The 27,879-nt window shown below is 32.0% G+C and overlaps 1 protein-coding gene across 1 annotated transcript; it reads right to left on the bottom strand.

The window, feature by feature from the left end:
* Positions 1 to 9,306: 9,306 nt before the first annotated feature.
* On the bottom strand, positions 9,307 to 20,780 carry LOC131660540 (protein arginine N-methyltransferase 1.5-like). Its single transcript, XM_058929792.1, has 23 exons — positions 20,438 to 20,780; positions 17,923 to 18,040; positions 16,750 to 16,859; positions 16,140 to 16,229; positions 15,961 to 16,032; positions 14,993 to 15,072; positions 14,786 to 14,861; positions 14,599 to 14,685; positions 14,312 to 14,378; positions 13,631 to 13,722; positions 13,513 to 13,548; positions 13,342 to 13,410; positions 12,918 to 12,986; positions 12,421 to 12,474; positions 12,246 to 12,320; positions 11,709 to 11,801; positions 11,522 to 11,625; positions 11,314 to 11,362; positions 11,140 to 11,226; positions 10,887 to 10,995; positions 10,364 to 10,451; positions 9,661 to 9,754; positions 9,307 to 9,544 (listed from the first exon to the last, which is right to left on the bottom strand). Exons 1-23 carry the CDS (start codon positions 20,573 to 20,575, stop codon positions 9,461 to 9,463), a joined length of 1,941 nt encoding a protein of 646 aa, XP_058785775.1. The 5' UTR covers positions 20,576 to 20,780; the 3' UTR covers positions 9,307 to 9,460.
* Positions 20,781 to 27,879: the final 7,099 nt, after the last annotated feature.

Genomic DNA, 27,879 nt, shown 5'->3' with positions numbered 1-27,879 from the left:
TTCAAAACTAAATTCTTTAGTAGAAACGAGAACATTTTCAAAACCATATTCCCTATTTTCTTTTAAATGTAACTAGACTTTTCAATTATTCTATAGCAACATCGATATACTTAAATTGAAAATTTGTACTAACTTAATTTACTGCAAATAATATCTCATATCAAATAGTTATGTCTAACAAAAATTCAAAATTATTAAGCACATAAATTGCTAAACGTTCAGATCTCTTTATTTTAGACTCGTCGTTAACTTTGCTAATTTCAATAAAACATGTCATATATATTTACAAGATAATGTTGATATCTCTAGTATGTATGTATGCATATGTGTATTAGTTAAAAAAATTAAAACTTTGGGGCCTTAAGCGAGGGGGTTACTGGCCTAAGGGTTGAGAAGGCAATGTCAACTTTAATTTTAATAACACGTGTTTAAATGAATAAATACATATTTGTTTTACATCTCCATCAACATGTGGTAGCAGCATAGTCTGCATACATAGAAAGTAGTGAGATCACTACAACAAATAACATTTTTAACCTCGAATGCGAAATGTGTTTTACCTCGGTTAAAGTAGTAAGGTAACAAAGTGCGTCATGAAAAATGTTCACTTAACACCTCAATGATTAAAAAACTGAGGGGTATTGTTATATGCACAAGGATTCGAACCCCGACAGATGCACTTTTATTATTTTTAAAACTAGCGTATCTTTTATTTCGATTTATTCAAAAAAAAATAGGGGTATGATTCTTTTTAAGTCGAACATTATTTACCCAAAATATTACATTGTTTACCCAATATTACATTGTTTACACAGAATATTCAAATTCTCTAGAGTTCGTGACAAAAATCAAATTCCATAAGGAATTAGAGTTTAGATCTTCGAATTATTAATTTTTGGGAAAGATCTTTTGCTGGATCTTACATGCAATTGTTTCAGATTTAAAAAAAGGGTAAGATAATTAATATCAAAAATCAAATGATTTTTGGTATTAAATAAATATTTAAGAAAACAAACAGTGAACCTAGAAATTTTCTGCTCTTGCAATCCATCATTGAGAACTTTTCCAAGCGTCCTTAGATTTCAAGGGCTTCATATGTTTCATTTAGGTTAGATTTTCAATATTCAACATGTTTTTATAATGGATGTCCCTTAGGTTTCACGCGAATCACTAATAGCAGCGTCTTGAGCGTTCATAATAATTAAATGGACAGCAAAGATTTGTTATGGGCGGTGTATATAGTATAGAAAAAAACGCTTAACTATTATCTCGGTCATGACACATCACCGAGGTGAATGCGCATTTTATTATATTTTTAATTACATTGTTTTCACATAATATTAAAACTATATTGTATGCAACAAATTTCGATGATATTAAGATTTAGATGCTAGAGGTCTCATGCAAGATGCTAGAGATATGTTTCCAGGGCCAATGAGAATTTTTATTTTCTGCACTTGTAATCCATCCCTGAGATATGTTGTAGCGGTGGTAAATATTTTCTCTCCTTGGGGCGGCTTCATAAAATTAAGAATTAGGGTAAAATCTTTTTATCGAATGTTTGTATAGTAAAATATGATTATTATACCCCTCGATTTAACTATAAAAATGAGGTAAATTATCAACTCCTTTAAACTATCACCTCAGTTTTGGATTAAATTCAAGGTGAATAATTCTTTTCTTTTTTTAATATTACATTGTTTATATAAAATATTAAAATAAATTGTTTACAACAAATATTTTCACATGTTAAGCTCACTTCTTTGTGTAAGTTGAAGCTCTCGTTGTCTATTTAACTTTCAGCTTCTAAAAGAATGATGCTTGAATGTCACGAATTTGAATTCAAATTCACCATTTTTTAGCAGTCTATTTGTTTGAAGAGAGGAAATGTACAATAAATCTTTGAAGCATAATTATTTTTTGTACTTGCAATCTATCAAATAAGTAAAAATAATACAACAACAACAACGGAATCAACACCAATATGTGAGATTATTAAGAGTATAGTTGTACATAATTTAATATATGTATTCATTGTAGTTTTGATGTAAATACAGTTAGTATGTACATTTAGTAATTGAGTCATTTAGAAGTGCTGGTAGTGGTACAGGGTATATATAGTAACTATGTTAGGCTTGTACAATACATTATTCATTTCCATAATACATTCACACTTTATTTCGTCTTGCTCTCAGATTCTCAAGATGGTATCAGAGCCTGATTTAAGATCTGGTGGGACATCTATTATGGTTTCCGCTATCGGTTCACCCACTATTTAATTTCACGCTTCAGTTGTGTGAGGGAGTGTGTTAAGAGTCTCACATTGGATAATATATGGTCTGAACATGTACTTAATAAGTGGGGATAATCCTCATCCTACTAGTCAGTTTTGTAAGGTTGAGTTAGGCCTAACCACATTTCTTAACATGGTATTAGAGCTATTGCATGCTGGCATTTGGGGGCCTTATGCTCAACCTTCTACCCAAGGCCATAATTATTTTCTTACCCTTGTAGATAACTTTTCTAGATTTACTTGGGTTATCCTAATGACAACAAAAGTTGAAACCCTCTCTCATCTCACAAAATTCATTGATTACCTTGAAAACCAATTCCAAACTACACTCAAATGTCTAAGTGACAATGGACCGTAATTTTTTATGAAGGATCTTTTCTCTTCCAAAGGTATCAGACACCATAAATCTTGTGTTGATACACCTCAACAAAATGATATTGTAGAACACAAACACCAACATATTCTTAATGTAGCTAGAGCTTGTACTTTCAAGCCAATTTACCTCTTAATCTTTGGAATTTCGCCATCCAGCATTCTGTCCATTTAATAAATAGAATCTCAACCCCTCTTTTGAAAGAACAAACACCTTACCAAGTCCTTTTTCAACAACCTCCCACCCTTCTTCATCTCAAAGTTTTCAGTTGTCTTGCCTTTGCCTCCACATTGCATTCCCATAGAACCAAATTTGATCACCGTGCTAGGAAAACTGTGTTTCTAGGTTACACTGATGGTGTGAAGGGTTTCTTTCTTTATGATCTTCAATATCATCAATGACTTACCGCTAAAAACGTCATTTTCTATGAAACTCAATTTCCTTTTCAAGTTCAGAAAGTTGACAAAGTTTCCAATGATCCTTCTCCTCTTCCTACTTCTGCCATTGATCCATCAATCTTTGACACCACTTTCCCACCTATATTACCTATTCCTATTGATACTTCTCTTCCTAGCTCACCTGTTACACCAGCATGTTTACCTTCCCCAATTCCAACCAATTCGCCTTCTCCCACTCATATAAACTCACCTTCCTACTTATCATCCTTATCCCCTGTTGCCCCACCTTTAAGGAGGTCAACAAGAACAAAATTAACACCTAGATATTTTGCTTACTTCCATTGTAATTTGACTAGATCTATTGATAATATTTCAGTTACTTCTTCTTCCCTTTATCATTTATCTTCTATTTTGTCATATAATCACTTTTCTCGTAGTTATCAAAATCTTTGCTCTTCTATTACTGTTAATTCTGAACCTTCCACTTATCATCAAGCTTCTAAACAAGAGTGTTGGAAGAGAGCTATGCAGGATGAGCTACATGCTCTTGATCTATATCATACTTGGTCGATTATTGACTTGCCCATTGGTAAGACGCCCATTGATTATAAATGGGTATATAAAATCAAGAACAACGTTGATGGTACAATTGAAAGGTACAAGGCACGCCTTGTGACTAAAGGATATACTCAGCTGGAAGGTGTGGATTATTTTGAGACTTTCAGCCCTGCGGCTAAGCTCACTACTGTCAGAATTTTGCTAGCTCTTGCTGCAGTTCATGGTTGGTTCTTGGAACAGTTGGATGTGAACAATGTGTTCCTCCATGGTGAACTCAATGAGGAGGTTTATATGTCTCTCCCTCAAGGATTTTCGGTTCCTAACACTTCTTTTTCAAATCATGTTTGCATGTTACACAAGTCTTTGTATGGACTCAAACAAGCAAGAAGACAGTGGAACCATAAACTTACTGCCACTTTGATTTCTATTGGATATATCCAATCTCAGGATGATCACTCACTTTTCACCAAAACTACTAACAATATCATTACTATTTTACTGGTTTATGTGGATGATGTCGTACTTGCAGGAAATTCTATGGATGAAATTCACTTTGTCAAGCAATTGTTGCATTCTAAGTTCAAAATTAAAGATTTAGGTCCTCTTTAATTTTTTTTCTGGGATTGGAAATCGCTCGTTCTACGAAGGGTATTGTATTGAACTAGAGAAAATACACCTTGGATATGTTGCAAGACAGTGGTGCCCTAGCCACAAAACTTGTCAACACACCTTCTGACCCTACAGTAAAATTGTCTTTTACCGACTCTCCTCCCTTTGTAGATGAGTCTTGTAATAGAACTGCAGGTTCATTTCCAAGTTGTCACTCGTATTCTAAGGTATTTGAAGTCTTCTCCTGCTCAAGGTCTGTTCTTTGCAGCAAATACTACTCTACAACTTACTGCTTTCGCTGAATCTGACTAGGCATGTTATCCGGAAACTCGTAAATCCATCATCGGCTACTGTGTTTTTCTTGGATCTTCTCTTGTCTCATGAAAGTCCAAGAAGCAACAGAATGTATCACGCTCTTATTCGGAGGCAGAGTATCGTACTCTGGCCAGCCTCACTTGTGAGATTCAATGGCTTTATTATCTTGCTGATCTTCATTTTCCTTCATGCAAGCCTGCAACTATTTACTGTGATAAGTGGTTTACCATTCACCTTGCGCATAACCCTACTTTCCATGAGTGTACAAAGCATATTGAGATAGATTGCCATGTCTTTCGTGAGAAGATTCAATAAGGAATTATTCATCTACTCCATGTTCCCTCATCGTCTCAATTGGCTCATGTTTTCACAAAGCCGCTTCATGGTTCATCTTTAACGCCTTTTCTCTCCAAGTTGGGTTTATGTAATCTACACATTCCAACTTGGGGGGGGGATATTAAGAGTATAGTTGTACATAAGTTGGTATAAGTATTCACTGTAGTTTTGATGTAAATATAGTTAGTATGTACATTTAGTAATTGAGTCATTTAGAAGTGCTAGTAATGGTACAGGACTACAGGGTATACATGGTAACTCTGTTATATTTGTAGAGTACATTATTCATTTTCATAATACATTCTCACTTTATTTCGTCTTGCTCTCAGATTCTCAACAGAGATAGATTACAAGGGCAGAAAAAATTGTTTTAGATAGAAGAACATTGAAGATTCTTTCTGTCTTGAAACTCATCCCAAAGAATGAGGCATACGATATTGGGGTAACTTCATATAAGTAAGAATTAGGTTTAAATCTATTTGAGGAGTGTTTTTATTGTGAAATCTGACTATTTTATTCAACGGTTATATCAAAAAACCGAGGGTTAGTTCATTTAGTTTACACTAATAAACAAATATAATTATAAATTGCAAAAGCTGGCATTCAAAACGTGTCGTGATTTGTTTTTCCCTCTGTTTTCTTAAAAACCAAGGGAATATGTTGTTTTTGTTAATATAAAAATAAAATAAAAACATAGCGCGCCTAGGAATAATACCATATTTTTTTCTGGCTGAGGTGAAATTTTTTCTTAGCATGTATTATATGTAGTAGTGGATGTCTGAGGGGCCTCCTAGAAAAACATCAGAAACAGTGGCAATGGGTTGGACTTTTAGGGCTTTTGGCGAAGCAACAGAGAACTCGTGTGTATAGAAGCACGATGTTAGAGACCTATGAACTCCAGAAGACGATACTCTTGCATAAAATGAAGTTGCACCAATGTCTACACAAGATGGTCTAGCTTTATTCCTCTAAACAAAAGCATATTGGGTCACGCTACCTTGCCTTAACATGTCTTAGTTGTCATAAATTTTACTTGTAATTACACTTGCAAAATCATATGATAATAAAAGAAGGCAAACTTATATGACACAGCATGCAAAATCAAACAACTTTTGCATATCAGTAAAATTTGAAAGTTAACTTTCGTACCATCCTGAAATTAGAAAAACGCAGGAGCAAAATATTCCTTAATGCTCTAACTTTAAACTTTCAAAAAAACTACATGCATTATCACTAAAGAACATATTATGTGTCTTAATGTACCATGAACCTATCATGTGTTTAACTCTAATTTATTGCATCACTAAACAAAACTAAAAATGAAAAACTTATCCAGTGTGAGAAGTTAATTTTTCGATTAAATGGAATGGAGGAGAGGTTAACGGATATCTAAGGCTTGAATGCAATGTAGTAAAAGTAGCAAAAAAAAAAACTTTAAAAATGATAAAAACAGAATTTGATCACAAGTTTTGTTTTGAGTTCTAATTAAACTTTCTGAAATGAAGAAGGAAAATAGAGTCTCTATTGCGTCCTATAAATCAAACAAGTTCTTCTCTATAAAATACAGATATTAACTTCCGGGTGTTTTCAACTCTATTCTGGCCTAGATATAAGACTTCATTATGGTTGTATTTTTTATGCGACTGGAGGTTATGTTTCGAATTTTAGTGGAATATTGGTTTTTCGCTAGGGTTTGTGAGAATCACTAAGGAATATGAAGAGTAATGCCATAATATAATTGATCTTTTGAGATGCAGTGAGTCGACAGACAGCAAGCACTCCCCCAACATCCGGGAGGTGTGGAATTGGCAAAATGGATAAAAACAATAAAAAGAAAATATATCAACATGTACATTAGAACTACTTCTTTCCTTTTTTAAGTATGCATTTCATTTCATATAGTAAAATAAGATTGTACAGTATAAGTCCAAAAATAATTATCAAAAAATATAGAGAATTTCTTTGCCAACCTCCCAACCTTCTGGTTCACCTCTGGTGAAAAACCCAAACTACCCCTGACTTCGGAAGTTCATTTTCTGAAACGCCTTTTTTTTGAAAAAATTATCCTATTTCGGAAGTTCATTTCCGAAAGCAGCATTTCGGAAATGAACTTCCGAAATACTGCGCGTTCTGCAGATTTAACAAAACACTCCCCCTCCCCCATTCATTTACCCTAACTCAAATCAAAAACAACCAAAGGCAAAATTTTGTGCAAACACACTTCCAAGGCTGCATCAAGGCTCCAATCACATTGCTATACAACATTCAAAAGCCCACAAATCACTCAATTTGTAAGTTTTGAATTTGTTAGATTCATTATTCAAATGCATGTTATTTAGGGTTTCAATTGCATAAATGATATATGGACTGGTTGTTAGTAGTATTTAGGTTATTTAGAAGTATTTTGAATTGGTTTTAGGTTTGGTTTTGGGGTCTGCCATGGAAGTTGCAGAAAACTCCATCGCAGGGGTGTTTCGGAAGTTCATTTCCGAAAACACCTCCATCCCAGTTTTCGGAAATGAACTTCCGAATTGTATCAGAAGTTTAAATTTTTTAGTTTTTTATTTTGTCTCGCATATTAATCGATTTCAACTGTTTACAAGAACATGTCAGACAACCAACCAGCACGCATCAGACAGGAGGTGAAGGAGGTGAAGAAGGTTTCGACCGGCTCTACGTGCTCTCGCGGAGTGAAGGAGGTGAAGAAGAAGAAGAATGTTTCGACCGGCTCTACTTCTCGTTCCCAGGGGGCCCGGGGCCCGGATGCTCAAGCTCAACTATCTGGCGTGAGAGTCGTGGTTGATGCTGATGGTTCTGAGACTGAGTGGGATGCGGGTTGGTATCAGTATCTTCATTCGGATGAGTTCGCTCGTCGGGCAGAATAATGTGTTTTTGTTTTGTTTGATGTGTTTTGTGTAACGCTCGTCGGGCAGAAGAACGTTTTTTGTTTTGTTTGACGTGTTTTGTTTTGTTTTGTTTTGATTTCGGATTGTATCTTTCGCACTGTGTTTTTGGATTTTATTTATCATATTAGTATTTTCTGTTTATATGTCGCTTATTTTATTTGTCGTTTGCGTTTAATTAAAATGCGAGACTGTTTAAGAAAAAACATTAAAAAAAACCAGTTTGTGCATAATTCGGAAGTTCATCTCCGAATTCACCCCCCATGAGGTGTTTTCAGAGATGAACTTCCGAATTGTGGAAATTTTTTTAAAAAAAAAAGCGCTTCGGAAGTTCATTTCCGAAGCAGGGGTATTTTGAGATTTTCGCTGGAGGTGGCTAAAGAATTTCTCAAAATATATTGTATTTAATAGGGGTAGAATAGATCAAATCAACTAGCATAGACCTATAGCCTAGTCTACACGGGCTTAGGTTAGGCCTAACTATTTTGTAGTAAATCAGACTAAAACTTGACAAAGTCTAACTTGGTACTTCGTATTCTCACCCCTAGTATGTAGTTTCCAAAACAATATTTTATTTTAGTTTCAATTCTATCATCCAACTAATACTCACAATTTATTATTTCATTATTTTTCTTATATTACATCAATGATAAATATAATACACTAATAATTAATAAGGATGATTTAGTAGAATTACTTCTCTTTCATTTATTATATTTTCTTAATATATAAAAAAGTGTCAAATATGACTCTTAATAGGAGACAAATAATTATTGGTGAACACTCGGGTACCCTTGAGTTTAGTTGAGTACCGGTACCCTCGTCCAATCAAAATAGTTGAAGTCAATGTGACATCACTTATTTATTTTATTTTATTTTCAAATAAATTAAAATTAAAATACAATTTACACTAAAGGTACTGTTACCCAACTTAAACTCATGGGTAGCAAAGAATTTACCATAATTATAACTACGGTTGTAACAGATTTGTTTTTCAAATACGAACGTGCAAATGAGAAAAAGGTCAAGAATCAAGAAGGGGTACTAGAATGGGAGAAAATATTTTATGTTGGGAAAAGGTGATTACCAGAAACTAGTTTGGTGTGTATTATTAGGATTCTTAGATCGGAAAAAAGAGTTTTCATAGTTTCAAATTATCAACAAAATTAACTTCTTCTTTGTAGAAATTTGTGATGCGTTGTAAAGGTTAAATTAGTAGTTTAGGCACTGGTGAATTGCACCGTAAGCCCGTAACCTTGATTAAAAAAAGTTCAATTAAATTAAATAGGGTTAATATTAATTCATTTAGCGAATTTTATTTTTCCTCCCTCCCTACTTTTTGGCAACGGTTTTTTCTAAAATACCGTTGCAAAAATCTGCGTATGGCAACGGTGGAAGGTAAACCAAAACTCGCTCATATTTCAGGAGTAAACCACTATTAACCTAATTAAATAATATCACATTCAATACCAAGTTAACCCAAGCAAAAGCAAACCGATACCAAAAAACACTCGTACCACCTTCAAGATATACAAGAATGTTATTGACTAAAGTTTGGATATTGTTATACAACACATTTCCTAGAGCGAACAGTAACAAGGAGAGGCTAGCACCAAAAAAAAACAGGCTTGTTGTATGTATTCACCTGTACTTGATACACATTTTAGAAATAAAACTAAAGCCCAACCCAGTAAGAACGTCCATTACTGTTGTGGATTGGAGACGGTGAAGGAGATGTTACACACCACTCATACCAAACCTGTTTCAGATTCCAAAAAGAATTCAGTATTTTAATTAAAAGGAAACAGAGACGATGAGAGGAAGACAAAAAGGATGAACTGAAATATTAAAGTTCGCTAGAGAGATAAAATCAACCTTCTTAGGACCACAACAGCGCCAGAAATCTACTTCAAGTGTAGAACCTGGTTTCAAGCAAATAGGTGACCTTAGAGGGAAAAATATTGAAAACCTGCAGATAGAAGAAAACAAAGTTTAAAATATCAGTTGAACTAGGACAATATAAAATAACACTGCAACAAGAACAGATCAGCACAAAACATGGTGTTGGACATCATTACAGTTCACACTTGAATAAGTAAAAACCCAGAAATATCATGCAACACATGTAAACTCTAAACCAATCAAAATAGAATCGTATAAAATCATTGTGGAATCAGTGGAAGCCATCAATGCATTTGGATCCTACAAGAGTGTAGTACTGGATTGTTACTAGAACTGTTGGTAATTTCTGACTCTAAAAAGGGAGCACCCAACTAAAAAGTTGCTACAATTAAAAAAACACCATTTAATCAAACAAGCCATTATAATGGTGTCCACGTGCATTAGATAGCATAGAATCAGCTAATTTAATAGGGGATATTTGTGCCATAAACAAATATTATAGACAACCTTTGCTTACTTGATGCGTCTAACTTAACCAGTTCAGTTTGGTATTCAGCATAGTTTCTTAAGAAGGCTATATCATCATCCTTTGATAGTGTACTTTATTTATTTTCTCCAACCAAAATACCTCTTACATCCCAAAATAAAACAAAATACAAGTAACAAATCTCATTACCAGCTGAACATGTTTGGTGTAGCTGTTAAAGGTTCAATCCCAAGATGCACATCCTTGTAAAGAGTGGCATCAAAGTAGCCAGCAAATCCTATGAACATGAGGTACACAACGTCAGTGCCAAAAAGATAAATATAACATCTGCAATGAAGAGGGTTCATTTGCATCATACTTGATATGAGATAACATTAGGCACTGAGTGTCTATTTGATGTGAAAAGATTTCAAACATTTTCAAATATCTAAACCATTTAACAACCATGTCCACACAATTTTATTAATTCTGAACAACATTGCTATGATTACGTTTTATAAATGACAAAGAGAACCATCACAAAGTAACTTAGATAATCAGTGTTAGATTTTGAATATCTGAGACAATAAAAGCTAAAATCTGAATATCTTAAGAAATCATTTCCAATAAGGTCAACTAAATCCATAAGAATAGAAATAGAAAAACACCACAAAAACATTTCCAATAAAGTCAAATAAATCCATAAGAATAGAAATAGAAAAACACCACTTACCATGTACCATTGCCGATCCAGTGTCATTTGGTATTGTAAAATGCAACTTTTTATAGCGTTGATTGCTTTGTCTATCATCAGCAGGCTTTGGATGAGTAAATGTAAAAACCTAAGAGAAAACCAACAGAAAGAAAAGAAAGTAAATAATCGATAATAACGAGACTGAACACACATAACTAACATGTAAGCCAAGAATGGATAATAGATTCATATCAAATATGTAAATTATAAAGTGCACAGTAAGAAAACGCACGGATTGACTTGGTGCAAGTCGAGCTGCATTGTGTATTTTAACAACATAAGCAGTTTCAAAGTGTGAAATATCTTTATGTGCCTTAACCTGAAATACAACCACAAGTGAGTACATTAATTACGTAATAAATAAATGTAACAAATAAAAACTGAAATTGGAATATAGGAGATTTACATCATTGTATAACTTTGAAGCTGTCACTGGTTGAATGAAACTTGTGTACCTGAAAGCAGGTATTACATAAAAGAGATTACAATAGATCATTGTATAACTTTTAAGGTTATTGTTTTTTAGTTCTCACAATACTGGTCATCACTTTATCAAAAAAAAAAAGAGATTCCAAAAGACGAATTATTGTACACAACAAAAGGAATTTACATACGAAGAAGGTATTGAAATTCCTCCAGGCTTTAAAAACCTCTGAGCTCCATCAAGGCACTCGGGAGATAGTTCATTATCACCAAAAGAACCTAGCAATTCACTAACCTAAATTCAACCAAACAACAATCAGACACTAAAACATAAACAACAAAATTCAAACAATTAATAAAGTGGGCATAGGAAGTTACCAATATATCAGCTTTTTCAGGGGCATTCCAATAGCGCATGTCACATGAGACTATAGTAACAGTATCCTCCCATCCCTCTAATCTAACTAATGCCTGTTGCAACAAATGACTTGTCAAAATTGATTGAAGGATAATCTCAAACAATGGTAAGAATAAGTAAACTAATTTATACCTTGTACTAACACAAAATAAAAGACGATTAGAAAACACAAAATCAAGAAATTGAAACTACACTCTCATGAACAAGAGATTAAAAAATGTCACATTGACCTAACATTAAAGGCACTATATACTCATTTTACCTACCATGTTTACATACAGACACTAAAAAGTTAAAACAACGTTTAGCAAAAAAAAAAAAGACAGAGAGCATTGCCATATACTAAATCATTGGAAACACACTTCTCTAAAAATAATAATTGAACCATTGTAAGTTTAGGAATTGAATTGAGTTTTTCAGCTTCAGTAATAAACAAATAACATTATATTGGAACATCATTTCAAGGAACCACTATAAGTTAAAAGATAACAACTAACGTGAAGGGTAACAACTGCATTTGGATTCTTCTCAACAGCGTAAACTTTTAGCTTGCGCCCAGTTTCTTCTGAAGCCTACAAATGAATAAGCAAAAAAAAACGGTTAAAAAAGTGCAGAAAATCCAATCAGTATTCTACAGTCTTTTATTGTAAAAAATTAGATAAAATATCACACCTGTAATGATGCCCGCACAAGAGGTCCGCGCCCTGCCCCAACAACCATTAGTACCTAGCAATGAGTAAAAACAATTAAACTCCACCTCTGTACTATTTTGCACAGGCATCCAATGTGCTGTTTATCAAGCACAAAAATAGCAATTAAAAATAAAGGAAAATTATACTCAATTCCCTTGAGTTGTCCTTAAATAAGACATGCACCAAATCTTGTATTTCAAAACATTGACCTCCCCTCAACTACACATGTCTCCCTTCTATTGTGTAAAAATAAAGGGAGGGACATTTAAACATAACTGGGGCGAGGTGAAGCAATTTTACAAATTAATAATTTCAAAAATAGAAGGGGTTGTGGGGAGGTGAAGCAATTTTACAAATTAATAATTTAAAAAATAGAAGGGGGTGTCTCGGTTAAGCATAATCTTAAGGTGTTGCGTCCAATTTCTCTTAATTCTAAAAATAAACATTTAAAATTGAAACATGAGAAAAAAATCTTACAAGGGTTTTAACAGATGCCTCATTATCAGGAACCATGTCCAGCATTGCATTACTCACTGCTCTTTGATACTGTAAAAATAAAAATTAATGATTAGACGACACATACAAAACTTGAAACCCAGGTCAAAACATAGATATAATTTTTTATTAAAAAAACATCCGACAATACTTGATGTATGATCATATTCAACAGCTGACAATACAAAATATCATTTAAATTACCCAAATAAACTAAAATAGAAAACAGACATCAGACATTGAATAATAGTTGAAAAATATGTGAGGGAGAGGGTCACTAAATCATATAGCTTGTCATGTTTGTAGAAGAAGTGCTATTATATCTATGGGATTTAAAAGTCAGAGAGAAACCATAAACATAAATCAGATGATTGAAGTTGAGAATAAAATTTATATACTGCAATACCTGAATGTATTTCATAGCATCTTTCTCAAAAGTCTCATATGTACGAGCCTCCAAATTATCCATCAAAGGCTGTACAAAAAAATTTCAAAAATCTTAAGATTTTGTATTTGAATTAGCAAAATAATAGAAGCCAACAAATGATTAGAAAGCATTATGACAAAAAATGCTTACTTGCAAAGGTGACTGTAAATAATCCCTGTATCCAAGCTGGCATAAAAAACTGGGAGTCAAGAGAAGATAAAGGCAATAATGACATGCCAATATTACAAACATATGTCAAGATAAATACCTCAAAACGTTCTTGCTCAGGAAGAGGTTCCAACTTTTGGTAAAGATGTCCAACATATTCCAGATATGGACGCAAAGGATGTCTTTGTGAATCTAAGGTGCAAAACATATAACTATAAACAGAAAGTTTTGGCCAAGGACACACAATCCAAGAGCATAATAATTAAAGAAACAGTGGAACGTCAAATCACAACTATCACATCACATGCAATATACAAAGCACAAACATGTGCAAATAGGCATATATACAAAGTAAGGAACAGGATAAATAGAATAATAGTAGTGCATATAAATAGAATAATATTTACTATAGAGCTAAATTTCGCAGCTGCTTTGCAGGCCTAATAGTAGTTCATATAAATAGAATAATATTTACAAACAAAATCACAAGGAAGAATAAGAAATTTTAGTACTACTTTCAGAAAACAATTTTCAGTTACCATTTTCTAAAATATCTGTTGATTTTAAATGTTAAACTAGAAGTTTAAAGACTCCATAGTGAACAGTTGTGATATAGAGAATATGGAAGGAAAACAATAAATATGCAATTGTAGAAATAATGAAATCAGCATTTTCCATTTTTAAAACTTCAAAATGGTAGATCTATTTTCGAAAATTAGTAAACGAAACTGGAGAGAAAAATAGATAACAGACACATGATGAACTAAGAACAGGAACTTACCTGCACCAGAACGTGAATCTACACCAACACTTGCTTTAGCATGACCAGAATTTCCAGATATAATTATCTACATAGATGTTTCAAACTCGCTCAATACCTTTTGAAGGAAACAACGATACTTGAATTTAAATTCCATTCAACTTGATCACTTAAGCAAGAATAAAGTATCCAAAAAAAACGAAATACACAACCATGGGACAGCATGGTTATATATAAAATACCAATAATTGCTAAACTTATTTTAAGTATGAAAACACTATTGCCTGAAAATTCATAGAATGATTTACCTGTATATTATGGTTAAAAAACCGAGTAATCAACATCTGATGTCGCTTGGAGAGGCACGGATACCCACGGCCATTAGTTAAAAAGGACTGGCAAAATTCCAATCAAAACATTTATAACTTTATATAAACAATCAGAGCAGTGAGCCTGATATTTGAAAAATAGATTATAACCACAAGATGTCCTTACATTAGTATTTACAATAGCTGCTCTAACAGACTCTCCAAACCACCGTCCTAATGAATTTGCTGAAGGCAAAGTACTCCTAATGAATAAGAATAAAACAACCCTCACAGCTTAGAAAATCAAAAACTGGATTAGTACATTAGATGAAATGACACAGATATGCATACAATAAAATGTAGTATATAATAAACCAAAATGCAAAATACTCACAGAATATCAAGTGCAACTGACAGTTGACTGTGGTGCTCGCACAGCAGACGAAATGAATTCCATGTTTCCCAGGAGTCAACCTAAAATCAGGATTGAAAGTCCTAAAAAAGCACAAAAAGCATAACATCCTAATTCTTATGCAACAAGACTAAAGTTTTATCACTGAACAATCTACCTTTAAATGATTTGATCACCAGCAAAGACACAATATACAAAAAGATAAGCAACTTTATTCCAATGTCAGGTAATGAACATAAAAACAAAGGCCACAATTCAGCAGCTTTGACATTTGCTATTCCGTTCAGAATAAAAATTGATTTTTAATATTTTATGTTATTTCATTTAGAACAAAAAATGATTGGGATTAAGTTGCCATTCGTGAATTTAGATCAAAAAAAGAGGAATCTTATTAAAATGATGAGTTGTTAAATTTTCATATCAAAAGTTGTATTAAATATACAGCAGTACCCCCAAACAATAGTTCAATATCCAGATAAAAATAATAACAAAAAACTATATTAATTTCAACCCTAACACGTGAAACATAGCATGTTCAACCATAAGTACCAGACAAAGTCAATCAAAAATTACATGTGAAGCACACATAATACAATAAGAGTTAACTTAAGAATATGACAACTAAGAGCCTGCACGGTTTGAGAAACCTTTGGTTTACACTAATATTTACAAAAAAAAAATTACCAAATGGTCTTGTCTCCCATACAAATTAATGGAAAGCAAGAATTACTATAAAAACAAAGGGCATAGCTGCAGTTGTTAATGAAAAAAAAGAAACATTTTCTTAACCAAAATAAGACCTAGAAACTCCACAGTTGAAAAAAAATAGGAAAGTACATATGATTTGTCTGTGCAGAGAGAAGAGCAGTGTAATGATTTACATTAACCCAGCCAAGATACAGAATATTGAAGACTAGACATCACGGCATGCTTCTAGCATATTTACTCACCAAAGTGTCTGAGTATGCATCTGTTGACGTAACGTCATCATCTTGCAGAACCAAGGGAATCCTAAGCCAAAGCTGTATTACGCAATAAAAGAGACATTAGCATAAGAATGAAATAATGACATTTATGAAGAAAATACATATAACCAATTACAAAGTTGGAATTCAGTGTAGCATAGCACCTGCATATTACTCAGGTCCTGTAAGATTTGATTCACACATCGTGCATAATTAGCACATGTGGATCCTTTAGGAACAGGAAGCAGGCAAGCCTACAGTATATTAAAAGAAATTAGGTAAACAATACAGTGCTATAAATAGCAAATGGCAGATGATGTCGGCAAGCCAAAATTCCACCTTATAAAAATGTCATTTTAGCCTACATGGTGGATATAATAGGCATTCAGTCTATGACGGCTGGCACAAAAATAGCCATGATACTGCTACGGCAGAAACTTGACAACACTGAACGAAAAAGTCACGCAATAGATAAAGGGTATGTTTTTCTTAGCAATTACATGTCATCAAAAAAAAATATATATATATATATATATATATATATATATATATATATATATATATATATAACGTATAACATTAAAAATAAATAATTACACAATTGTACTTCTTTATTCAATTTTAAATAACCAAACTGGTTTTACAACTATTATGGAATAAAAAACATCAAACTTAATCAATATGAGTAAATATACTAGTTGCGCGTAAGAACAAAGATAAAGCAGCACAAAACTAGTTTGAAAGTTCCTTTAACTAGGTTTCACAACAGCACACCTGTAATGAGAGATGAGAAGCCCAGGCTAGTTCTTGCCTAAGAGTGGTTTCAGAATCAATTCTAAAAGTCTCATCTTCCGAGTCCAAATCAATCCATGAGCTAATTTTGCCTAAGTAAAATTCAATAAATTGCCAGATAAGTTTCATAATAATAATAATAATAATAATAATAATAATAATAATAATAATGAATAGAAAACCCACTACCAAAAGAATAAAAAGACTGAATGCACAAAAAAGAAGTGTAACCTCATCTAGGGATGGCAATGGATTTCTATGGGCACGAATTCTAGTCTCCCGCTACCCATCCGTTTAATAAAAATGATATTCATATTTGCCTCATACCCGTGTGGATATCTGCCGGGTGGGTATCCGTGATATTTTAAATATCCGCGGGTATTTACGGATATCCATGGATTTTTTTTTAATTGAAATTTACTAATTTTTTATATATTAAATAAAAATTTATCTTTTTATTAATGGAAAAGTATGTGTTATACATTTACTATATTAAATTCAAAAGCATCTTATAATGAATATTGATGTAGAATGTGACAAAATGTTAAAAGAATATTTAAGTATACTAATTGATATTGAAAAGATATTCAAGTATACTAATTTTAAAAGGATATTTAAGTGATTTTAATCACTATTAACGGATACGGATACCCGCGGGTATGGATACCATCAAATCCGTATCCGTACCCGTAAGTAAACGGGTAACTAAATATCCGTTTATAATACTCATGGATATCCGTTAAGCTATCCAACCCGTGCCCGTGACGGATTTTATCCGCGGATATCCGTGGGTATGGGTTTTTTTGCCATCCCTAACCTCATCGAATGCTCAACAATATCTATGAAACGCATCATTGAAAAAACAAATAAATGCATTTTTAAATACCAATTTTTCATACAGTAAACAAAAATAAAAGTGAACAATCTTAGCAATATAAATAGAAAACATCAACTTAAAGTTATGTAATAGCTGTATTAAAAATAATTGTTGAGTCATGAAGCAATTTCAAACAAAACAGCCTTACAAAACTCATAATTAAATCAGTATGCAATCCCAGAACACAAATGATGAAGGAGAAAATAAAAAGGCAGATAAATCATAATATAAATCAAAAAACATGAACACTAAAAGTAAGAATGATAGACAACTCATACCAACTACATGACTACTCCACTGGGATGGGCTTAAGACCAAGTCTGACCCGGCAAATGGCGGGGCTGCTGATCCAAAACTATCCTTTGGCACCAAGCTTGGCCTATAGGTAGGATCTGTCTGAATTGTACCATAAAAACATGTAAGCTCACAAGCACCAAGATAAACTACATGAGGTCAACAAATGAAAGCAGAAAATGAACTATCCATTGAAAGATAAAATATCAGAATTAATCCCCCTTAATATCCATTTGGCAGTGTACTTCATCGTATGTCCATGTATAGTTTCAATAATGTACTTCATTAAGCTTTTACGGTGAAATCATATTTATACAGCCTCACAGATAAAGCACAAGACAATGTTCCTTTGAGGAAGCCTTCTGACCAATCATTGTTGAAATGAAATTGAAAAAGAAATTAAATTTTCTGTTTCCTAATGAAGAGTCTTCAGATTATTATTCATACAAGGCACTGTAGCTAATTATTAATTAATCAGTAATAGTAAGCTAAGGAGCAGATGCCTAACATCTCTAGCAGATCTTAGAAATTTAGAATTGTCCAGATTACACAAATACACAAAAGTTACAAAATCGCAGAAGAAATAGAACCAATCACAAAAATGAATCTCATAAACTGCTCCTAATGTAGTGAATTGTAGTTCAATAGAGCGACCCAGTGATCCCTCAAAAGTTTCACTAAAAAAGGCTCATTGGACCGTTTCAATCTTGGTGAGCTTACTGACCATACACACAAAGGCACAACAATGAAGCTGCAGTGTTAATGGCTAATTAGTCACCGTAAACATCAATACAAAACAAAACAAAAAACTTTGATTATAGAACACGCTAATTGGATTCCGTCGGAGCACATAGATTGATACTCCAGCAAAAAGAAATTCTATGAAATGAAAACTGAATCTAAATTATGTTACCTCTTGAAGAGTCTTCAGATAATTATTCATACAGGATATTAGTTTATTAAAAGTTATCAACTTCCTAGCTAACCACACTCTAACAGCAATCTCACAGATCATAGAAGACTCTGATTTACACTAATACACAACCAATACATAAGTGAAACGCATACAGAAACAGAACTAAACAGAAAAATGAAACTCACAAAACTGCTCCTAGTACCAAGAAATGTAGTTCAATAAAGCTATCTAGTGATTCCTCAAATGCTCGCGAAGGAGCAGCTTCACCGGAAAAGACTCATCGAACAGTTTCAATATAGGTGAACTTACTGACCACACACACACAAAGGAGCAACAACAAAGTTGCAGTATGAATGGCTAATTAGTCACCATAAATTATTCAATCCAATACATAAAAAAAGATTAATTAGTCACCATAAACTATCCAATTTGAAACAAAAAGCTTCAATTTTAGAGCATACTTCTGAAGGAGACCGATACTCCAGAGAATACGAAACTGTATGAGTGAAAATTGAATCTGAACTTTATTTTAACTTGTGAAGAGTCTTCAGAGTTCAGACATTAGCTAATTAATCATTATTTAATTTGACTATGTAGATGTTACTTAACTGCTCTAACAGCAATCTAACAGATATTAGAACATTCTAGACTACACCAGTACTCACACGTGACACAGATGAATTGCACACAGAAACAGAACTAAACAGAAAATGAATCTCACAAAAATGCTCTCAACGTAGTGAAATGTAGTTCAATAGAGCTATCCAGTGAATCCTCAAACGCTCGCAATGGAGCAGTTTCACTGGAAATGGCTCATCGAACAGTTTCAATTTAGGTGAGCTTACTGACCACACACACAAAAAGAAACAACAATGAAGTTGCAGTGTGAATGGCTAATTAGTCATCATAAACCGTTCAATACAAAAAAAAAAAAAAACTTCACACAATTATGCATACAAGACCTTAGCCAATTAACCATTATTTAACTATCTAACAGTTACTTAACCACTCTAACAGCAATCTAACAGATCTCAAGACATTCTAGATTACACTAACAAAACATAAAGAGATCACATACAGAAACGGAACTAAAAAGCAAAATGAATATCGCATAACTGCTCCTAGCTATGTGAAATTTAGTGAAATAGAGCTATCCAGTGAATCCTCAAACGCTATGGAGCAGCTTCACCGGAAAAGGACATTCTTGATTACACTAACACACTAACAATACAGAAATGAATCACGTACATAGAAACAGAACTAAACAACAAAATGAATATCGCAAAACTGCTCCTAGCTATAGCTATGTGAAATGTAGTTCAATAGAGCTATCCACTGAATCCTCGCTCGCAACAGAGCAGCTTCACCGGAAAACGCTCATCGAACAGTTTCAATCTAGGTGAACTTACTGACCACACACACATAGGAGCAACAATGAAGTTACAGTGTGAATGGCTAATTAGTCACCAAGAATTACAAAAACACTTCAATTATCAATTTATCAAACAGCTGGAACACGCTAAAATCAACATAACCTAATGAATTAGCGAAAATCAGTTGGAATGAGTATGAAAGAAACGAACCAGAGGAGCAACAACGAAATCGAACTTTCCAGTGGAAAGATTGAAGGTGATGACTTCAGGTATATCATCGCTGAACTCTGTTTCTACGCCGCAAAATCGAGATTCGCTTTTATCACCTCCTCTGTCTCCGAGAGGCATTTTCGCTTCAACTGTTATGCGAACGTCGGTGGAAGAAAGAGTTAATGGCGCTAACTGATATTTATAGTGATCTCAAAAGTTTTGATGCAGAAATGGAGAAATGGAGAAGTAGGTGAGGGTTTTGGTAGGGTTTTTGTAGAGGAAGCTGGAAACACAGCCACTAGTCACTGCACTGCTAGGGTTTTTCGGCTTACAAAATATTTGGGCTCTTTTGAACTAACTTCTTATTGAGTATTCCACCTAGCAACCCCGATTCTTCCTTACACCCCACTTTACCAACAATGGGGATTAGTTTTTGCCAACTTTAGTGGTGTTCAAGCACCATAGTAAAAAACTAACAATACTTTTAAATTACAGAATTTTACTATGGACACACTCAAAATGTCGCTGAAGTCAAGTCTCTTACTCACTCTAAAATATAGATAAAAATATACTGAGATTAACTTCTATTTTTTTTAAGGAAGGTTAAGTTTTTTTATGTGTATGATTCATATAGTGCGGCAAATCGGCAATCTTCTTACTTCCTTCTCCATTTTATTTAGGGATAGCAAGTAGACTCAAATTCATGAGACTCATTCGCACTCGAACCCGAGTCAATAGATGACAATCCGAATTGACTGGGTTTATATTCGGGTTCGAGTGTCACCCGATATTTCAAGTGCGGGTTTAGATGGTCTGAAACCCGCACCCGAAAACACACCCGTTTATATATATATATATATTTATATATATATATATATATATATATATATATATATATATATATATATATATATATATATATTTTTGTGTGTGTGTGTGTGTGTGTTTGTCCGTATATTCTTAGTTGAATGAAATATTTAAGATTTTCAAAACATTACATTCAAAGAAAAATAGAATTGTAAATAAGAAAATAAAAAAGTAAAAATAAAAAGATAGAGAGAAATATAGTTTACATGTATTAAGGGTGTGTTTGGTTCGAGGTAAACGGAGGGGAGGGGAGAGGAGGGGAGGGAATGTTTATAATAAAATGTGTTTGGTTCAATTTTTAGGAGGGGAGAGGAGGGGAGGGGAGGGGAGCAAAATCCCTCGAAATCACACATTTTGCGTTCCCCCGAATCGGGGGGATTCGGAGGGGAGGGGAGGGAATGTGACTGTTGACATTTAATAAATTAATATATTTACTAAAATACCCTCAATTTTATTTTATTATTTCAAAATTATTATTTTCTTTCGTATGTTTTTTTTCTTTCTCTATTGTTTATATCAATTTATTATAATTATTTTTTACTTTTAAATTATTATTTTTATTTAATAAAATTTATAATAACTAAAATTTTTAATTTTTTATTATAATTTTTATTTTTATATTTATTTATATAATTTTTTTCTAATTTCGTTATATATTCTATTATATATATATATATATATATATATATATATATATATATATATATATATAATATTTTAAACCATTCAATTATTTTGTTTATTTTATATATTATATATATATCGATAAATTATTTTATGTATTCAAAAGTTGTTATCAACATATAGGTAATTTTGCGTCGAAAGTTATAATACATATCAAGTGTATTCAATTTTTTTAATATTATGTGGTAAGTTATAAATTTTTAATTATTAAATATTACGAATATTATTTTCAAAAAATTATTTATGAAATTTTCAACTTTGAATATCATATCAGTTATATAAAATCATAAGGATAAAAACGTAAACTATTAATACAATCCCTCCCCTCCCCTCGTGAACCAAACGTATTTTTAACCAAATTCCCTCCCCTCCCCTCCCCTCCCTTTGTTTGAACCAAACATATATATAATTAATAAAATTCCCTCCCCTTCCCTCCCCTCCCCTTCCCTTCATTAAAATTCCTCCCCTCCCCCTCATTTGAACCAAACAGACCCTAAGGGACTATCAAATATAAAAGGGAACAAACTTGAGAGGCTAAAGTCGAACAATTGAAAATTAGGGGACCAAAATCAAGCAATTAGAAAACTCGAGGGATCAATATCAATCAATTGAAACATGAGATAAATATATGTATTAACATGTGGTTATGATTACACATGTCACTATCAACACAATATCTATTTTATTTTAATCAACAACTACTATTAATTGAGAGATAATTTTTATTTTTAAATGTTAAAATTTCATTTTTTTTCTCCAACTTACAATTTTTTATATATAATTATTTAATATAATTGAATTTATATGATATTTTTCATTTATAATTAAACAATTCATTTTAAATTTATACGTATCTAATTAAATTTTATACAATATCAAATAAATTTACCCGTGCGAAAGCATTCAATGAAAATGAAAATGAAGATGAAGACTTTTGCCACATGTCAAATAAATTGACCAAACAGACAAAATTACCCTTCTGACTAAAAAATATTACACTACAAATTGGACAAAATAGTAATTAACAAAATCACCCTATCTCTTTTCTATGGTCCAATGAAAATGAAGACTTTTGCCACATGTCAATTGCAATATTTAGCATTCAACTTTTTCTCCCCAACACACATCTTCTCTCTCTTATTTCAAATTTCTTTCACATTTCATTTTCCCACACTTTTTTACTTTCATTTTAATTTTTCTCCATTTACTTGTTATCACAAAAATTATAATCTATTTTTTAATTTTAATAAAATTAAATATTTATTTATCTTACGGGTCACAGTCAACACAATATTTAATTTATTTTAATTGATCATTACACACTTTCTCTATCTTAATTAAAATTTAAAACTTCTCTCACATTTTTTTCACACTTTCTTACTTTCTTTTTTATTTTTTCTCTATTTATTTATTACTCCTAAAAAAATATTTTTTTTAATTTTAATAAAATTAAAAAATTTGTTTTATCACGGGTCACTATCAACACAATATCTATTTTATTTTAATCAATCATTTTCTTTATTTGAGTGATAATATGCTTATTTTTTTTAATTTTCTCCATCTCAAATTTTTTTATGATTATTTAATGCAATTAAATTTATATGATTATTATTCATTTTATATTTGTATTTAAATATATTTTATATTACATCAAAGATTTTTTTTTTATTTCACGGGTCATTATCAATACAATATCTATTTTATTTTAATCAACAACTACTATTAATTGAGAGATAATTTTTATTTTTAAATGTTAAAATTCCATTTTTATTTCTCCAACTTACAATTTTTTATATATAATTATTTAATATAATTGAATTTATATGATATTTTTCATTTATAATTAAACAATTCATTTTAAATTTATACGTATCTAATTAAATTTTATACAATATCAAATAAATTTACCCGTGCGAAAGCACGGGTATCTTACTAGTATATATATATATATATATATATATATATATATATATATATATATATATATATATATATATATATATATATATATATATATATATATATATATATATATATATTCATGTTTGTCCGTATATTCTAAGTTGAATGAAATATTTAAGATTTTCAAAACATTACATTCAAATAAAAATAGAATTGTAAATAAGAAAATAAAAAAGTAAAAATAAAAAGATAGAGAGAAATATAGTTTACATGTATTAAGGGACTATCAAATATAAAAGGGAACAAACTTGAGGGGCTAAAGTCAAACAATTGAAAATTAGGGGACCAAAATCAAGCAATTAGAAAACTCGAGGGGTCAATATCAATCAATTGAAACATGAGGTAAATATATGTATTAACATGTGGTTATTATTACACATGTCAAGATTATGTAATTTATGGCATTTGTATATGTAGAGAAAACATATACTCATTCATATCATAAAAGTGTGTATGTCGAAAGGACTACAGTGAGTGAGGACTCTAAAAAACAAGGTTCGTCTCTGCCGGAATTTATTGAGTTGATGTAGTGGAGAGCGTTACACTTCGTGTCAGTATAGAAAACTGCACTGTAGTGGAAAGAGTCCACGAATTTAAATAACTACTATGATTGTTATTTATCATGTTTTACTTCCATGTGTGTATTTTTTTTATATATGTTACTTTTAGATTGTGACGCCCACCCACACCATAGGAAAGCACCTGATGTCGCAAATAAAGATGGCAAAAGTGACTACTTGGGATTTCATTGACAAAGGTCGGCTTAATGCTTGGAGTATATGCCTGACTTCAAAAACATCATACTATCATGGGCAAGTTGTTATTATTACTATATAAGATACTTTTCATATTCATCGGAGCGTAGTTTGGCAGACGACTCCCTTTCCTATCCCCCTTTAGGTGATGTTTGGTTGGGAGCCCTAAGGAATACTCGGGTGGGCCCTTAGCATGGGGGAAGATGATTTTAGGAGATGATACAATATCATTTGGTGGTTTGGAAGCCGCTCCTCAAGGAGGATTCGAGGTGGTGAACCATCAGTACATGTGGAGACATTGGAGAAGACGATGCTTAGAATTGTGACAATTGTGGGACTGGGATCTTTAAGTGGTTCAGAGGTACCTCACTTGGTATCTCCTTCTGGGGTTTCTTTAGGGGGTAATTGTTACGAGGTCCTACCTCCCTCATTCACCCCAACTATGTGGGTTGATTTAGTCACCGGTGAGACAGGAGACGATTATGGTACTGAAGTGTATGAGGTGACGCCACGAGCATGAGACTATTCTTAAAGCTCTTGCCTAGTTTGTGGTGAGTGTTACGACCGACTTTAAATTTTAAGTTTATTAACTTAAACTACAGAGTCGCCACCTATATTTATTCTATCCTAAGGATTAGGCTAAATACGGGAAAAACCTAATTAGAGAGATTCTAAGTAAGTCGAGAAATTAGAGTCAAGGGAAGGTGTTAGGCACCCTTAACCCTTCCTTAAGGTTTACAGTGTCTCTAGGGTAAGGTTTATGATAAGAGTTTTATGGTAAGGTTTATAAAAATTTGAAGTTAAAAGTGTACAGTAGGGTAGAGAATAAGATCTCAAACCTACTTAATTTTAGGGGAAGGGGACTCGTTCTGGTTGTCCAGATGCCTACGTACCTCCTTATTGGAGGATCAGAGTCAACGTAGTTCGTGATGTTTGTTGGTGTTTTTTATGGGATTGTACGTTATTTTGTATGTTGAGTGTGTTTTACGTAGTTCGCAGTTTTTTCGTAGTTCGTAGTTATGAGAAAAAAGTATTTTTGGTGTACAATCCCTTTTTTGTATTTTTTGTATTTAATAATTAATTATTGAATTTTAATTGAATTAGAATAATTATATATTTTATAATATAGATCTATTAATTAAAAGGGTGCAGTTACCAATAATAATATCTATACAAATACAATATAATAAGTCAATATTTAGCAAAATTATATAATTGGATTCTAAGCTAAGTGAATTTTATTTTTTTAAAACTAAATTATCACGTTGTATATCTAAAATAAATTAGAAAGATTTTAATAGGTTGAGAAAGTATTAGATTTAAATAACTTCAGTAATTTAATTATTGAATTATTTAAGAATTACATCATTTTATCAAACCAAAGTATAAATTAGAAAATCAATTAGTTATTATAAAATAAAATGTATTAGAGGAAATAAAGTATATTAGACAATATTAAATGAGGTTATTAGTTATTACATGTATTTAAATATAAAAATAACAATAGTAATATTATTAATTTATTATATTAAATTATTTATTAAATATAAATGTGGATTAGAAATTTTAAATAAAATCAAGGGGGTGTGTTTTATGTGTATGAGTAATTTTTAAGGGTGTTAATAGTATAGGTCTGCCCAATGTGATTCTAGATCCGTTAGGCTTGGTGTGGACGTGTATACGGTGTTACGATAGGCTGCAAGATATTGATCGTTGATCCAGATCTAATGGTTCACAGAATTACAATCTGGGACGTAGATTTAGAATAGGACGATCCAACAGTCTGCATGTGTTTTTGAACGAAGGAGCATGGTAAGAGGCGTATACAGAATTTAATTCTTGTATAAACCATGTGGCCATGAGAAGGCCACATGGCGCTGATCGGGTGGCTGCAGGGAATTACTTCTCCCATTTCCTATTATTTTCATTTCCATTTTTTATCTTCCCCTCTCTCTCCTCGGTTTCCTTCATTCTCTCTCCTAAATCCCATAAACCCAGAACGTTAAAACAAGATGAAGATCTTCATCTTCTCCCCAATAACCCTATGAATCCTAACCCTCAAACCTTAGAATCCTAAGTTAAATTTCCAGAAAGAATACAAGATACAATCAAATACGGGCACGCATGCAAATCGATAAATTCCCTAAGCTAAGTGATTTTTAGATCTTACCTCTTCCAGAAATTCTTTACGATTTATCCCCTGGTTTTCGCGGCTAACCCTTCTTCTTTCTTTCAGGTGCTAGCGACGGTGCAACAATGGCTTCTCCGATCTACTTTTTCTCCGTCTCAATTTTCCTTTCGTTTTCTTTTCGTTATTAATTTTCACCCCCTTTTTGTAGATTTTCAGATTTTAATTTATAGAGCTTTTTAGGATTAGTCGATTTAGGAAATTAGATTAAGAGCTTTGATTGCAGATTCGATACATTTTTAATGTCTCAGTCCGATTTGATTTAGTGTTTAATAAGTTTTGATTTTGATTCAAAATGTTTCCGGATTTAGAGATTTGTTTGTAATTGTAATGAATTTTGAACGATTTTCTGTATCTTGCTTTTTAATACGAAATTATTTCTTGTTCCATCTTGATTTGAATTTTTTGTTGTTATTGATTCCGGATTTTAATGTTTTGGATTCGAATTGATTAAAGAAAAATTTTTTGTGCGAGGTGAAGGTGGCTTCGGGGGAGAAGATGAACAGGGTTAGGGTTAGTTTACTTAGTCAATTGTTTGATAAATAAATAAAAATTAAATAAATATCTGAAATTAATATTAAACAATTTAATAATTTTCTTTACTAATCATAAAGCTGTTAATATTAATAATAATAATTAATATAGTGGTAATTTTTATCATTGAAAAAGTCATTATTTTTATGTTAGTTTATTATTATTATATTAAAAATACAAAATTCTAGCCTAAAAACAAGGATATAAGCGTCCCCTTTTCTTACCAATTTTTGGCCATTTTTCATCATTAATAAATATATTTTTTTAAATTGATTAAATTTAGAAAATTAGTTTGTTTTAATTTGAAAAGGTCAAAGACCATTGTTTATTCCTTTTTTTCTTTTTTTTAAAACTTATATAACTAGAACCAATATTTTAATAAAATAAATAATTAAAAGGTAATTTATTAAATTAATCAATTAGTTAAATAACTATATGTAAGATAAATATTA

Source organism: Vicia villosa, linkage group LG3, assembly GCF_029867415.1.
Source record: "Vicia villosa cultivar HV-30 ecotype Madison, WI linkage group LG3, Vvil1.0, whole genome shotgun sequence".
NCBI classification, from domain to species: domain Eukaryota; kingdom Viridiplantae; phylum Streptophyta; class Magnoliopsida; order Fabales; family Fabaceae; genus Vicia; species Vicia villosa.
This window is presented reverse-complemented; position numbering and strand designations above follow the sequence as displayed.

Excerpts from the sequence above, each read along its gene's own strand:
- LOC131660540 (XM_058929792.1), bottom strand. The coding sequence starts at position 20,575 with ATGCCTCTCGGAGACAGAGGAGGTGATAAAAGCGAATCTCGATTTTGC. Across the intron at positions 14,379-14,598 it reads TTTTTAACCATAATATACAG|ATAATTATATCTGGAAATTC; the intron begins GTAAATCATTCT and ends ACATCTATGTAG. Across the intron at positions 13,723-14,311 it reads AGATTCACGTTCTGGTGCAG|ATTCACAAAGACATCCTTTG; the intron begins GTAAGTTCCTGT and ends TTTGCACCTTAG.